The sequence below is a fragment of the Papaver somniferum genome, chromosome 5 (assembly GCF_003573695.1).
Source record: "Papaver somniferum cultivar HN1 chromosome 5, ASM357369v1, whole genome shotgun sequence".
NCBI classification, from domain to species: Eukaryota; Viridiplantae; Streptophyta; class Magnoliopsida; order Ranunculales; family Papaveraceae; genus Papaver; species Papaver somniferum.
This window is the reverse complement of record NC_039362.1, coordinates 167,146,002-167,161,710: the sequence shown is the minus strand read 5'-3', so window position 1 is coordinate 167,161,710 and position 15,709 is coordinate 167,146,002. Positions and strand designations below refer to the sequence as shown.

Sequence of the window (15,709 nt, the reverse complement as noted above, 5' to 3'; positions counted from 1 at the left end):
TTCTGGCATCGTTCACAAGTAACGCAGTAACTGTGGGATCTTTAAACAACGAAGGCCAATAGAATCCACACTGCAATATCTTAGCAGCAGTTTTCTTAGCACTAAAGTGACCCCCACAAGCATGATCATGACAAAAGGAAATAATACTGGACTGGTCACTCTCAGGTATACATCTCCTAATAATCTGGTCTGGGCAATACTTAAACAAATAAGGATCATCCCAAAAGAAGTGCTTAACCTCAGCTAAAAATCTAGAACGATCTTGTTTACCCCAATGTTGGGGCATTCGACCAGTAACAAGATAGTTCACTATATTCGCATACCAAGGTAATTGGGTAACAAAGAACAATTGTTCATCAGGAAAGCTATCCCTTATAGGAAGGGAATCATCTGGGGAACTAACAACTAGCCTAGACAAGTGATCTGCTACAACATTTTCGGCACCCTTTTTGTCTCTAATGTCTGGAGAAAACTCTTGCAACAACAGAATCCACCTAATCAATCTAGGTTTAGTATCCTTCTTAGACAAAAGATATTTTAAAGCAGCATGATCAGTATATATGATGATCTTAGAACCTAAGAGATAGGGTCTAAACTTGTCTAAGGCAAACACAATGGCTAATAGTTCCTTCTCGGTAGTGGTATAGTTCAACTGGGCATCATTCAGAGTTTTGCTAGCATAGTAAATCACATGAAGTAACTTATTTTCTCGCTGACCTAGCACAACACCAATAGCATAATCTGAAGCATCACACATGATCTCAAAGGGTAGGTTCCAGTTGGGTGCCTGGACTATGGGGGGGTAGTGAGTAATGACTTAAGCTTCTCAAAAGCCTCTAAACAAGCATCATCAAAAACAAACTTAACATCTTTTGCAAGCAAATTGCAAAGAGGTCTAGACATCAAGCTAAAATCCTTAATGAAACGACGATAAAAACCAGCATGTCCTAAGAATGACCTAATATCTCTTACGGTTTTTGGGACCGGTAAAGTTTTAATAAGGTCAACTTTTGCTCTATCCACCTCTATACCCTTTGAAGATACAATATGCCCTAGAACAATTCCTGAACGAACCATAAAGTGACATTTCTCCCAATTAAGCACTAAATTCTTTTCCTTACACCTAGTCAAAACTAATGACAAATGATGCAAGCACTCATCGAAAGACGAACCAAACACTGAAAAATCATCCATAAAGACCTCTAAGAACCGTTCTACCATGTCAGAAAATATGCTCATCATGCAACGCTGAAAAGTCGCTGGGGCATTACATAGCCCGAAAGGCATGCGTCTATACGCAAAGGTACCAAAGGGACAGGTAAAAGTGGTTTTCTCCTGGTCTTCTGGGGCAATAACGATCTGATTATATCCAGAGTAGCCATCTAAAAAGCAGTAGTGACTATGTCCAGCTAATCTCTCTAGCATCTGGTCGATGAAGGGAAGGGGAAAGTGGTCCTTCCTAGTGACCTTGTTCAATTTCCTATAGTCAATACAAACACGCCAACCCGTGGTCATTCGGGTCGGGATTAACTCATTGTTATTATTCTGGACTACAGTAATACCAGATTTCTTGGGAACAACCTGAACGGGGCTGACCCACTTACTGTCTGAAATAGGGTAGATAATTCCTGCATCTAATAGCTTAAGAACCTCAGTTCGAACTACTTCTTTCATATTGGGGTTTAGTCGACGTTGCATCTCCCTAGAAGGTTTGGTGTCTTCCTCTAAATAGATCTGATGCATACAAACAGTAGGACTTATACCCTTAATGTCTGCTATGGTCCACCCTAAAGCTTCCTTGTTGTTTTGAATGACGGTTACTAGCCTACTTTCTGATCTCTATCCAAGTCGGAAGAAACAATCACAGGTAAAGTCTCAGACGGGCCTAAAAACACATACTTCAGGGTATCTGGCAATGGTTTTAGGTCCAACTTAGGAGGCTTTCTAAAGAAGGAACTAGGGTAGACTTAGAAACTGGTAGTGGTTCGAACTTAGGTTTCCATCCATTACTAGTATCTAACAAAGGGTTGAATCTAACAAAGCATTCACCTCATTAATTACATTATCATCATCAAAATCAATCCCAAAGTGAGCTAGGCATTTTTCTAATGGATCTTCTAACAAAGTGTTTGGTAATGACTCCTCGACTAATGTTCCTATCATGTTCACCTCTTCTATATTCGAGTCATCTAGTTCAGAGGGTAGCTTACTAATATTAAAAATATTCAGCTCAATAGTCATATTACCAAAAGACAAATTCATAATACCATTTCGACAGTTAATGATCGCATTGGATGTAGCTAAAAACGGGCGACCTAAAATCACTGGTATTTGGTTCTCTGGGTCAGGGACAGGTTGGGTATCTAGGATAACAAAATCCACTGGATAAATAAACTTGTCAACCTCTATGAGAACATCCTCGATCACACCACGAGGAATTAACGGACCTATCAGCTAACTGAAGTGTTATCTGGGTAGGTTTCATCTCACCAAGTCCTAGCTTAAGGTACACATGATATGGAAGTAATTCACACTGGCTCCTAAGTCAAGCAAAGCTTTCTCAACACGGTACTTACCTATTGTACAAGCAATGGTAGGGGACCCTGGGTCTTTATACTTAGGAGTAGTGGTATTCTGAATAATAGAACTCACATGACTAGCTATGAAGGCTTTCTTCTGGACACTGAGCTTACGCTTTCGCGTACACAAGTCCTTAAGGAACTTGGCATAAGAGGGAATCTGCCTAATTGCATCTAATAATGGAAGGTTGATATTAACCTGCTTAAAAACCTCCAATATATCATTAAAGTTGGACTCCCTCTTAGTCGGAACTAGCAGCTGGGGAAACGGGGCTCTGGGAACAAAGCCGGGCTTAACAGGACCCTCATTGGTCTCTTTGGAGACTCTATCAGTCTCCTCATTTTCTGGCTCAGCAGGGTGAACTACAGCATGTTCACTATCAGGCATGGCGACCTTGTTGTCAACTTTCTTTCCACTCCTAAGGGTTGTGACAGCATTCACATGATTGTACGATTTCTCTCCTTTTGGGTTGGGATCAGTACGACTAGGGAACCTTCCATCTTCTCTCTCACTTATGAACTTAGCTATTTGTCCTACTTGAAGTTCTAATTTGGCAAGACTCTGGGAATTATTCTTCAATTCTTGCCTAGTTTCTTGTTGAAAGCTCATGTGGTTCTTTGTTAGCATTTCATGGTTATTTGCTAACATAGTGAGAGTATCCTCTAAGGTAGAGATCTTTTTCTCGGAAGTGTTCTGAAACTGGGTTTGACCTGAAGAGTTCTTAAAACCAAAACCTGGGGGAGGCGTGAGAATTGCTAGACTGGCCTTGACTCTGGCCCTTAGACCAAGAGAAATTAGGATGGTTTCTCCAACCAGGGTTGTAGGTTTCTGAGTATGGGTCAAACTTCTGACGGTTCTCAAACCTAGCATTGTTATAGACAGCATGGGCTTGCTCTTCACTAACCTGACCTTCCCAAAATGAATTATCGGGCTCTATTCCACAACTAGAGACTTGAGAGGCTCTATTAGGTTCAACAAGGGACCTATTTTTAGACTGGCCCATTTCCAAAGCTTCTAACCTTCTAGATAAAGCAGCAAACTTAGCATCTGAACCAAAACTGTATCTACCATATTGGTGCTACTTCTATTGACCAAGAGTCTTTTAGGGGGTTCAACACAAGATTCCCACTGTTGGGATTTTTCAGCGATAGCTCCTAAGAAGGTAAAAGCATCATCAGCATTTTTACTAGTGAACTCACCAGCGCACATAGACTCAACCATGGCTTTGGTCGAATAGTCTAAACCATCATAAATAATCTGTACAAGTTTCATATTATCAAATCCATGGTGAGGACACTGAGATAGGAGATCATTGAATCGCTCTAAAAACCTATAAAGAGACTCTCCCTCTTGTTGCACACTAGCACTAATTTTCTGCCTAACAGCTGCAGTTTTATGCTTAGGGTAGAATTTCATATAGAAGGCAGCGATAAGTTCCTGCCATGTTTCTATGGATTCAGACGGTAGGTTGTTAAGCCAGGTCTTGGCTTTATCTCTCAAGGAAAAGGGAAACATCTTAAGTTTCAAGACTTCATCGGTAAGGTCCTTTATCCTAATTGTCCCACAGATTTCCTCAAAGTCCCTAATATGAAAATAAGGGTTCTCATCATCTTTTCCTAAGAATATAGGGATCATTGAAGAATACTAGGTTTTATCTCAAAATTAGCCGTAGTGGCTGGCAATTTAATGCATGAAGCTCGGTTGGTCCTAGTTGGGAACATGTAATCTTTCAAAGTTGCCATCGCTGGCACAACAGAAGTACTAGGGGTACTTTCCTCACAAAGAGACAGATTCTCAAAACTGAAGTTTCCAAAAACAGGGCTCTCAAAGAAGAGTCTTCGAGCTCCCTGCTTAAATCAGAAGAACTACTAGGTTTTTCGCTAATCAATCGACCTAGAGTATCTCTTTTCCAAGCCCTAAACAAAATCGGGCATACACTAAAAAATTCAAAAAGAAATAAAAATCCTAACAGGAAGGTTCTAGCAAACACAGCAGGCTGACTCGACTTTACCACAGCAAACCTAAAGATTTCTAGCAAACAACAAGCATGATGGCTCCACTTAGATTGTTTCTAGACCAGCTTCTAATCCTTCGAAAGGGAATTCGTTACAATTTGAGCAAACCCCTCTGGAATCAATCCGAGTTAAAGCAAGTTGAATCGAGGCGAGGGAAGCTCAGTGGAGCTTTGATACCCAAAACCTCACCGATCCAATGCGGCGCAGTCACGCATTCAACTCGCAGAAACCGTCAAGAACTTCGAGGTGTGCTTAAAAGAGTAACCAATATTTTTCGAATGATTGTCCTGTTAAGCTCGATACCCTATAGGTCTCTTTCTAGTCCAAATTTTAGGCTTAGGTTCGCTTTAGGTTTCGTTTTCCTAAGGCGGGCAAGAAGGGAGCGGTGATGAAATCCGAACCCTTATCTTATATGGTCCAGTCCTTGCCCTTTACTAGGAATTTAAAAACAGTCCATATTCAAGTCCTCAGCATATATTCACCTTAAGGAGTCCAGTAACCCGCTTGCAGGAGATTCGCGGGTGTTTAGAATTTTACCTCCCGTACCAGACGGGCGAAGAACCGCTGAAGTCGACTCGGGCCACGACTCCTATGCCGTGTGCGAACCCGAGGGGCCGACGATATTGTAATCGTCGTCCTTCCCTGCAAACAGTTTATATTTAAGGGTACCCTTCCGTAGGGTTTAAAAATAAAAAAAAATGTCCCAAAATTAATGTCCAAAGTCCATAAAAAAAAACAAAAGAAAAGAAAGTCTAATAAAAAAAAAATTACAAAAAAAATGTCTCTCTTTTTTTTTCTCTCTTTTTATCAAAATAAATAAATAAAATTCTTCTTCTTTCGCTCCTTTAGCTTTGCTTTTCGCTCCCAAACTTTAAGTAAATCACCACAAGCTTTGGCAAAATTGTCTTTAGCTCCAATCTTCAAAAATCTGCAAGGAAACAAAAAAAAAAAAAAAACGTAAAGAAGAACAAAAATAATAAAAATCTAAAAAAAAATGCTAACTAAACACAGGTCCGCGTCGGCGGCGCCAAAAATTTGATGGTTTATCAAAAGTGATTGTAGTAGTGGTAAAAACAGGGTCTTTTCAGACTTGTGAAGGTAACAAAATTTCTAGATTTAAATAAAATTTAGGAAAAATAGCAAACTGAAGTAAAATTTTATGGAGAAATAGGGGTTAAGATTCCACCAATCAACAATACTTATGTGATCTAAATTTTTTTACTATGCAATTTAAATAATTGGGTTGATTCTAAATATTGCCAAGAGCAGATTTTCCAAAATATCAAATGTTATTCACAAGTATAATGCATCAAGAGTCTAAAACTAAGCATGCATTATCAAGGGAAAACACAGTTGATTAATAAAAACCATTTAAATCATTTTTATCAATGCAATTAATCATATAAAAATATTGCATAAATTAATAAAATAGAGATTACCACATAATTATTGTGAGAATGGCTTCCTCTGTCACCCCTGGGATTGGGTTTAGCTCCTCATCTCAAAAACACACTCACAAGATGTATTCATGGCTAAATAAGTGTTTTTATTGATGAAAATAATTGATAATTGAAGTTTGTAACGCTGTTGTACTGTTGCAGCGTCACTGTTACAAAGGGGTAGTGCTGAAAATAATCGATAGAACACAAGTGTTGTATAACAACGACACAGAGAGCTCGCTGTTTGCACTGTTGAGGAACTACGACCCGCAGTGGACAGTCGATGTCACTGTTGATAAACGACGGCCTTGGAGAGTCTGTTCTTCACGTTCTTCCTCCTCGCAGCAGCAGCAGCAACAATCAATGGTATCTTCCTTGTTTCGGCTCTGAACTCTCTCCTATTTCTCTCTAAACTTTTCTAACCCTTTTTATGACTTGAAACCACTCTTATATATCCCACAGACCCCAAATATCTCGTATAAATTTCGACTTTTTCTTTTCTTTTTCTTCTATGCGCTGTTGAGAGAATAATCCCTTCTGTTGAGCTTTTTCACGTGCTGTTAGCTATAAAATAGCTACCAAACTCTTCCCTAGACTTGAATAAGACCGTGTACATGTTAATCCATCGTCAAAGTCCTCCAGAAATCTCTCAAAAATCTTTGAAAGTGCACAACAGGACACGTCTCTTTGTTTGAACTTTGATTGCTTCTCCCGGATATTCTAGCCCAATTAAACCCATGAAATCATCCATACTAGAATTTTATATCCATATCACGTCCAGCCCAATCAATTTCCGGTGTTTAATCTCCCTAAAACAGCTCCAACAATCGGATCAAAATTCAACAGCGATATGCATGGCCTTTCCCGCCAAAAACCAGTATTTGAAATTTGAAGAAGACCTCCCCCTATCCAGTTCTGGTGTCCCTTTAGCAGCTGCCTGGAAATGGGTCACCCCTTAGTAATTAGGTTACCCCTTATCCAAAGTGAGAGTCCGTATAGTAATTTTCTCCCACGAGCGCAAAAACCACTTTCTTAGCCAATTTCGCCGCAAAAGCTTATTTCTCCGGAAATACCTACAGGGACATAAAAAGCCATAATAAGTACAAAAATGGGTACTAACACAATATACAATGGGGCTATATTAGACACATAAATGCGTCTATCAATTTTCGGATAAGATAAAATAGATAACATCAATTTTATCAAAAATACAAAAGAGTAACTTTAGTAACTTGCTTCGAGAGCTACATGCACCTCTACTACCACCTGGAAGACTTTCTTCGCCAAAATTACCCTTAAACTTTATAGAAAACGACCAATACCGTCTCATCTCGGGAAATGTAGGAAAATTTCGTATCGACCGATACGGCCGATATTATCGGGCGAATATCGTATCCCCGATATCCTTCTTATCGTATCGTTCTGGGCCGATATCCGAAATATCCCCGATATATCGGCCGATACGGCCGATATTGACTACATTGGACTAGAGTGTCCAAAGCTCAGTAACTTTGGGATTAAATGTTAATTTCTAAAAAAAAAAAAATCCATTAAGGAAGAACGATTTTTTGGGGACCATGGTTTTTTTGTGGGGACCATTGTTTTATTTTGGGTAAGACATTAGAAGTAAATCTAGGTCACCCCTTATCTAGATATTTATATTAATACCTAAATTACCCTCCTAATTAATTTTGGATAATGATTAGTTAGTGTTAATAATAGTTAGTGTAATGATTAAGTTAAAGATAATTAGTGACATTAAAAAATCAGATGGTTTTTTTTTTAAAAGAAGTAGAATTATTGAGAGAGTAAAGTTAAAGAAGATGAAGAAGGAAAACATGAAAAACGATGGATTTTACCAACCACAATCGGAGGAAGAGTATTTGGGTACCCATGTATGCTTCAAACTTAGATAATGTTGGTTGAATTGCTCCAAATTTTCAAAAAAATGTAAATTTTTAGAGTAGATTTGGGCTTGTTCGGTTACCTTATGTGAAGAACAGGTTACCGAACTCATCTGAAAGTGTAGTTCGGCTACTTTTTTCAAACACGCAGGTTACCGAACTCGCTCTTTAATGGAGGTTTTAAGTCGTTCGGTTAACAGACATGTTACCGAACTTTGTTTATAGGATTTACAGAGTCATGTTCGGTTGGTTCGCAAACTTTAACGCAACAACATATCTAACCGAACTCCACATGTATGCAGTTAATGAAGAGTTCGGTTTGTCAAAAAAATTTGCGAACAAACCGAACATAGTGGGACAAGTGCGGTTAAATCATAACTCAACATAGTGGGAAAAATAACACAGTTCGGTTACATTGTTTTTTTTTTCTTTTTGTATTATGGGTAGAGTTCGGTTACTAACTAGTTTTAGAATTTTTTGCGAACCAACCGAACAGAGTGGGAAAAGTTCGGTTGAATGAGAACTCAACATAGTGGGAAAATAACACAGTTCGGTTACATTGGATTTTTTTTTTCTTTTTGTTATATGGGTGGAGTTCGGTTACTAGATAGTTTTAGAAATTTTTGCGAACCAACCGAACTCACAGTTCGGTAACCTAATTTTAAATCCTATTGAACAGCACTGTTCTTCCTTTCAGGAAGTTCAGTTAAGAAATTAGGATTTCTGTGAAACGAGTCCTAACCGAACAAAGCACTGTAACTTCCATATGAACCCTATTTTGATGATATCTATTCAATTAAAAGTAATGGGGAAGAAGAGAAGTACATGAGAAAAGAATAATTTTCAATCGAACGAGGAACGTCAAGGAAAGAGAGAAGAAGAAGAAGAGAATAATTTATTTTTTTTCAAAACTAAAAAATCTCGATTCTCCTCATATTTTTGATTTTGATTTTGATAATAGATTCATTTAGATTAGATGTGTATGATTAGATTTATATAGTTATTAGGTTAGTTTTAATATAAATTAAAGTAAAGGGTAAATGTGTATTTGGCTAACTTTAGAACACCCCTTATAAGTATAGGGAGGTTGACCTAATAAGACCATGGTCCAAAAAAAAAACCATGATCCCTAAAAGATCATTCTTAAAGAATGTATCTAAAGAAGTCCGCGAAGCAAACCAGTCACGAAGAATCTGATACCGACGAAGATAATGATAATGTTAGGCAGACAGAAATAACTTGGTTATGAAAGCGGTGTGAGAAGTTCAAATAGTAACTGGAGGTTCGTACTTAAAAGGATTAATAAACAGACAACAAAGGGGTGGTGGCGCAGTTGGCAAGCGCGTAGGTCTCATAGCTAAGAGAAATCCTGAGGTCGAGAGTTCGAGCCTCTCTCACCCCAACACTTTTATTTTTTTGCATAGTGTGTGGATCTTTTGTCTCAATTTCATCTTTGAATTTATGGCGTTTACAAGGAAAACCTCTACCGAGTGAACAAAATACCTCAGTAAGCCATATAAGTAAACAGTTCGAGTTTCTTGTCATGGATGGGAGGGATCCAAGGAAAAGCCAGCAAGTCTTGACTAGTTTTCTTGAGCAACAATAGTGAGGAAACAGATAAGGAAGAGTGTGAAAATAGCAGGCAAAAAAAAACTTGGAGAACTCATCCATTTTGCTTGCTAACTTCAGTGTTCAGATGGCAATGTATTGCCTTGGAGTTGAATCTATAAGCTTAGCTCAATTTAGTATATGACTCATCTGCCGCATCAATAGGCATGACAACTCGATGATGCAGTTGGAAATGCCCCATGTTAGTAAATAGTATTTCCAACTCGATCATGCATATAAATCTAGTAATAGCTTGACACATCCTCTCGTCTTCTTTATTTGCAGGTGACCGACTTTAGGCCGTCAGTGTTACAATTTAACGGAAAACACCAGCAGAATGTTCATGCCCACATACAGTGATACTGTTATTGTCGAGTCTATTCTGAGACTCATAATTTTTAAGAATATGAAAACCTACAGAACATCATTGAACAAAAATGACTGCATATATTGTATATGCATCCACTAAACAACGGTTGCATAGTGTATGTATCCACTAAAAAATGGCACATTCTCTTTCTTTTTTTCTTTTCTTTTTTTTGATAAAAGCTCCCGACCTCCTGGAAAGCGAATATATCCAAAAGTTAAATGGCACAGCCGCACAAGCAAACCATGATTCAGCTCCATGTAAGCGAAACAATCAAGGCAACCTAATTCACTAAAAATGCGCCATACTAACTATAGTTTCACCTGTTCATCTATAAAAGTTTTTGCATCCAATCTATGCAAGTTTGAAAAATAAGCACCTTATGTTTTACTTCTAACTATAGCTCCCACCAGTTTGACAACAACCAACACTCAGATGATACAAAAGATTGCTTAAAATGAGAAAGTAAATGTAAAAAAACCGTCAGGAAAATTTAAAATAATACAGATGGTTACAAAAGATCCGTCATATATTCTATAAACAAAGACCAACTTGAGAAGACTATTTTGTGGCCTGGGCAATAATATTACTGATTGAACCAGCCTGCTCCTTTGCAGTCTCCACCAGTGAATCCTGCAGAAAACATCAAATTCGGATCAACAAAAAACAGCAATCTTCTGGAAATCCATTCATAACAGCTGAAAAACACTAGTACCTGTGCTGCAATAAGTCGTGCAACTGTTTTCTTGCTGGTTTCTTGCAGTTCCCCGGCAATCAAAAGCTCATCCAAGATATAGTATGCCTGTTGTGGTTTATAAAAAAAGAAGCGATATGAAAATTGTTGGTTGTCAAAAAGGAGAAAAAAAAGGAGGGTATCAATTAGTTATATTCCCTGCAGAAAAACAAGAAAAAAGGGATGTCCATGATCTAAAGAATGCGACTCTTGGCTTACCAATTATACTAATTAATTGGTAGTCATATATGTTCTTTTTTTTGATAAATCTTCTCAGGTAACATGCCAAGATGATAAAGATATTAAATTGTACCAACAAACATGCAAATGTGATATATGTACCCATCCATGACATGAGCACTAATAAGACATAAAACAGATTAAGAGCGTACCTTATGGAAATTGAAGATCAGATCCAACTCACATACCTAATAAAGAATCAGAAAGAAGATGACATTATAAACTCTTTTAAGTATGAAAATATGATGCTGACAAGCTACTTTAAATTAAGAAAATCATGTTTACTCACACTGCCAAAGTAGCGATCCAGTATCTCAACAAAATGATGTATTATTTCAAGGACCTCTAGTTCGTTGTCATCCTCATCAATGCACATACAGAAGTAAAGGCTGGCATATCTGTGTACAATTTTGTAATAAATAAATGTTGGTGTTTTACAAGTTAAAGATGAGGTCTCTTTTACAACTGTGTAAAAGGTATACTAATAGGAAAGAAAAAGCAGTTATAAATTGGAACACAAGAAATTCATACCTTTTATACACAACTTTGTACCCTCTCCACTCCACAAAATTACAGAGCTTAGGGCCTCGTGTAAGAATCACTCCACTAAGCTCTCTAATCACCTGCAAAGCATGCACCAATGAAGTAAAAATCTTAAAATGAAATGAAACAGCAAATTCTAGACATACGTCATAAGACATAATTTCATGCTTAACAGTATCAATATAAATGGACACTATGTACATATACATAATGTATATCCATAAGGTAGCTTCAATTTCCATAGACATTTTCTTCTGATACTCAGCCATTCTATACCATCAAGAAAAACATCTATTTTTAATTATTGAAACACAGCATTACCAGAAACTGAGCTTTCTGGAAAAACTGCACTCAAGATGAATTAGTAGATGCGGGGCAAAAACTACCTTAGTTCTTTCCTTCTGGGAATATGGTGAATACCATTTTGTCAACCTCACTTTTCCTTGTCGACTGATAAGGAGCACAAAGTGTATCTGAAAAGCATAGAGATATGAGCAATTAATGTGAAAAGCTACAAATGGCTTAAAATAGTCTCTTACACAGCTAATGCAAACATATGGAATATTTCCCCGCTACATATAAAATGCCACTAATACAGGACGAAATATAAAATCATAAATTGATGATCATTCACCAACAGTGTGCCTGAAAACCGCAGTGGCTCATTAGTAATCAAAATATGTAAGCAAGGCTACTAAATATGTACGAACTAAATGCTCTAAACACAACTGATTTCATGTTAAAAAATTGCTTTAGAATAGGTGTTCAGGAATCCGAATATCAGTGTCCTGAGCTAACTCATATTTTCACCCCCTAGGTATTAGCTTTTCAGTTTAACACCCGAAGAGTTCTATAGAATGAAAAATAATACTCCCTATTGCAACAGTCTCAGTGATTTCTTTCAAAACAATAACTTTTGCTCCTAAATATACAAGTTGCTAATCATCCACAACATCCAATGCCACTATTTACTCACACATCTGCCTCTGTTGGGCGTGTAAGCCAAAAAGTAACTATTGAAACAGAAGAAGTTTGTAAGCCTTCTCAATTCGATACAACAGTCGAAAGAAGATGGTTCTTTTATCATGTAAAACCAACAACAAGTTTCTTCAAAAGAAAAAAAAAAGTGTCTTAAGGGATTAATATCACTAGGCATTCCAACATCATAGTTACAAATTCTATAAATTAAGACTAAAGTGGTGCAAGATTCTTATCTAAAGAAATTATAGGATCTAAAGCAACCATTTCAATTACGAAGCATCCAAGATCGAGCAGTCAAAAAATAAGATCAAATCATAATTACATCACTGAATTTGAGTCATTTGATAAATAGAGATTGACGAAATAATAGACCGATCAATCAAAAGGGAATTACAGAGAAACAGATTTCGGTATTAGGGCTGAATTTATCGCATGAGTGAGAGAATTCAATTCCAACTAGATTTTGTTTTTTCAAGAGATCTATAAATTAAGATTCAAATATGTAATTTGTGAAACAATTGACTTACCATGGTTTCCGATCTAAGGTAATGTGTAGGTGTTACAGAAAGAGATCGCCAAATCCACGCTGCAAGTGTTTTTGTAAAGAAAGAAAGTAAAGAGGAACAGAAGAACACTTTTTTGTTTAAACAATGTCTCCTCCTTTGGTTAACTACGAATACCGGGTCGTGTGAAAGGGTACCCGTTTTTTTTAGCTGAACCGGGTCTCTCTCACGTGCAAGTTTTAGAGCAAGCAATACGTGGCTCAGTTCTCTCTCTGTGCATGTATAAAAGCAAGGTTTGTAATAGATTGGTTGTGTAGTGGATTTAGCGGTGTTGGGTCTGGCAGTGGGGCTAGTCTAACTGGTTGGGTTCGGATAGGGATCTGAGTCCGGTTTTCGCATATCAAAAAAAAGAAAAAAGGATGTATAAAAGCAAGGTCCAATTTCTTTGCGGATGATTGTCTCGTATATGAGACAGCCAACCCCAAAAATGCCAGACTTCTGGTAAATATTATTGGCCAAGTTAGGTGTTTCTCAGGTCAAGCCTAAAAATAAACCAAATTGAAAAAATGAAAGTAACACTTTTCTAGAAACGAAAGTAGTATAATAATCTAGTATAGCTTTTAACAGTGGTGTTCCTAATGGTATTAGCTAGGAATGAGGTCCTCGTTGAGAAACTTGCTCTTAATGACAAGTATTTCCGAGTACCACTTCTTCTTCTTCGAAAAAACAAAGTGTAGTCTTTTCCTAATAGGCTTGATAGATATGGTGGCAGGCTTGCTGCTTGGAAATCTGTATTTCTTAAGCTTCCAGACAAAACTATCCTGACTCAATTTGTCCTGGGTAGTTTAGGATCCCACTATATGTTTATTTTTCTTATTCCTAAAACTCAGACAGACAAAATGGATGCTATCAAAATGAGATTTTGGTATAATAAAAAGTAAGGTAAAAAAGGTGTTTCCCTTAATAAAATGGAAAGATGTAGCTCGACCTAGAGTCCTATGTGATTTATATGTTAAACAATCTGAAATAATGAACTAAACTTTATTAGCTAAATTGGCTAAGAGAATGTTGCATTATAAAGATGCTTTGTCGGTCAAAATTCTTAATAAAAAGTACTATCATAATTTTGATCCCCTGGTTGGTAGCCTAACTGCTAATAGGTCATGGATTTGGAATGACATTTATAGGGGCCTTGAGATAGTTAACAAATACGCGTGCTAGGAAGTTGGTGATGGAAAATCTATCCATATTTGGAGGAATAGATGGATCCCACCTATAAACTATATTGTAAACTCTCAGTTTGTTTCATGTAATATGGTTCATGTGTCTCAACTAATTGATTCTGATACAAAATAGTGGAATATTCATATTTTTAATGCTTTATTTGATATCCATACTATTGAAAAAATCTAGAATTCCTTTTTATGGTCTAGATTATTTTAGGTGGAAACCTAATTTTAATAGTATTTCACTGTTAAGTCTGCTTACAAGGCTATTTTTAATGATAAAAATCAGGACAGAGGTTTTGTTAGTACTGTCCCCATCTCCTGGATTTCCATTTAGAAAACTAAACTTCCTAGTAATATCTTACATTTTCTTTGGAATGCCTCCAAAAATGCCTATATGTGGGTGAAATATTAATGCTAATTGTGCTCTATGTAATAATTATCTTGAAAGTATGCAACATCTCTTTATTGATTACTCATCTACTCAATGTGTTCGGAGTGTTATGATTTATAGTGCTAACATGAACATGGCAAATACTCATCTACTCATCTACTAAAGTGATGAGTCCTAAAAAGTGCATATTTCTATATATTTTTCTTGGCATTTAACTCATCTTTTGTGCATTAATTCTACATTTTATCCCATATTCTGTATTTTCTTTGTTTTCAAGAATAAATATTTTTATTATCTAATTTGCATTTTTAGGTAATAAATAAAGTTTGGATGAATAGCGGAGCGGAAAAGAGCAGAAAAGTGGTGAAAAGCCGGGAGGAATTACACAAGGAAACCGCGAAGAATGTTGTGCACAAGACCAGAAGGATGAAAATGGGCTCACAAAGGAAGAAATTGTTCTTAAAGAAGAAGTGGGCTCAAGATTGTTTAAGCCCAAACACATTTCCTAAACCCAAACCCATTTTCTAAGCCTAAAATCAATACCCAAACCCGTTTCCCCTCTTAACCGTCAGATTGGATCCATTCCATCATCCAACGGTCGCTTCATCACAGTGCATCAAACTCTGAAGCTCCTGTCTAACACTACAGCACCTAACTCCATCTGGAGCCATCAGTTTTGTTGTGTCTCACAATCCTACGGTCGCTGCAAGCATTGTCATCTCAGCCGATAGATTCGATCCAGATGTGTCGATCCAATGCTTTAACTCACTGGACATCGAATTCTGATACATCCGCTCAACACCCTAGTACCTAACCCTATTCCTACCCAACCAAACACCCCCCTCACTCTTTTCCATCGACTCCATCTTCTCTTTCTCCCCTCACCTCCTCTGCAACCTCCATGTCCGCCACCATCTCCTCCACCTGCTATCCCAACTGCTCCGCCATCACCACCATAATTACCACAGCGTCAAACAATGATAACCCATCATTGTTCCCCTCTCCCTAGTCCATCTATTCTACCTATTTCACACATATCCTTCTCCGAAACCCTAGGTGTGAAGTGGGTAAATTAGGTCGATCTAGAGTCAAATTGGCGGTATGGGAAGCAAGAGAGGACCAATTACAAGCATGGATCGAAGTTTGATTGGATTCAGAGATTAGGTAAAATTTTAA

At 37.4% G+C, this 15,709-nt stretch overlaps 1 protein-coding gene and 1 non-coding gene across 2 annotated transcripts; one reads left to right on the top strand and one right to left on the bottom strand.

The window, feature by feature from the left end:
• Positions 1–9,256: 9,256 nt before the first annotated feature.
• On the top strand, positions 9,257–9,340 carry TRNAM-CAU. The gene is given in 2 exon segments: positions 9,257–9,294; positions 9,305–9,340. It is a non-coding gene; the product is annotated as a tRNA-Met (tRNA).
• A 905-nt stretch (positions 9,341–10,245) lies between these two features.
• On the bottom strand, positions 10,246–13,062 carry LOC113278087 (AP-1 complex subunit sigma-1). Its single transcript, XM_026527019.1, has 7 exons — positions 12,938–13,062; positions 11,816–11,902; positions 11,418–11,509; positions 11,176–11,284; positions 11,039–11,074; positions 10,629–10,715; positions 10,246–10,546 (listed from the first exon to the last, which is right to left on the bottom strand). The coding sequence occupies exons 1-7, from the start codon at positions 12,938–12,940 to the stop codon at positions 10,475–10,477; spliced, it is 486 nt and encodes a 161-aa protein (XP_026382804.1). The 5' UTR covers positions 12,941–13,062; the 3' UTR covers positions 10,246–10,474.
• Between the last annotated feature and the right edge of the window lie 2,647 nt (positions 13,063–15,709).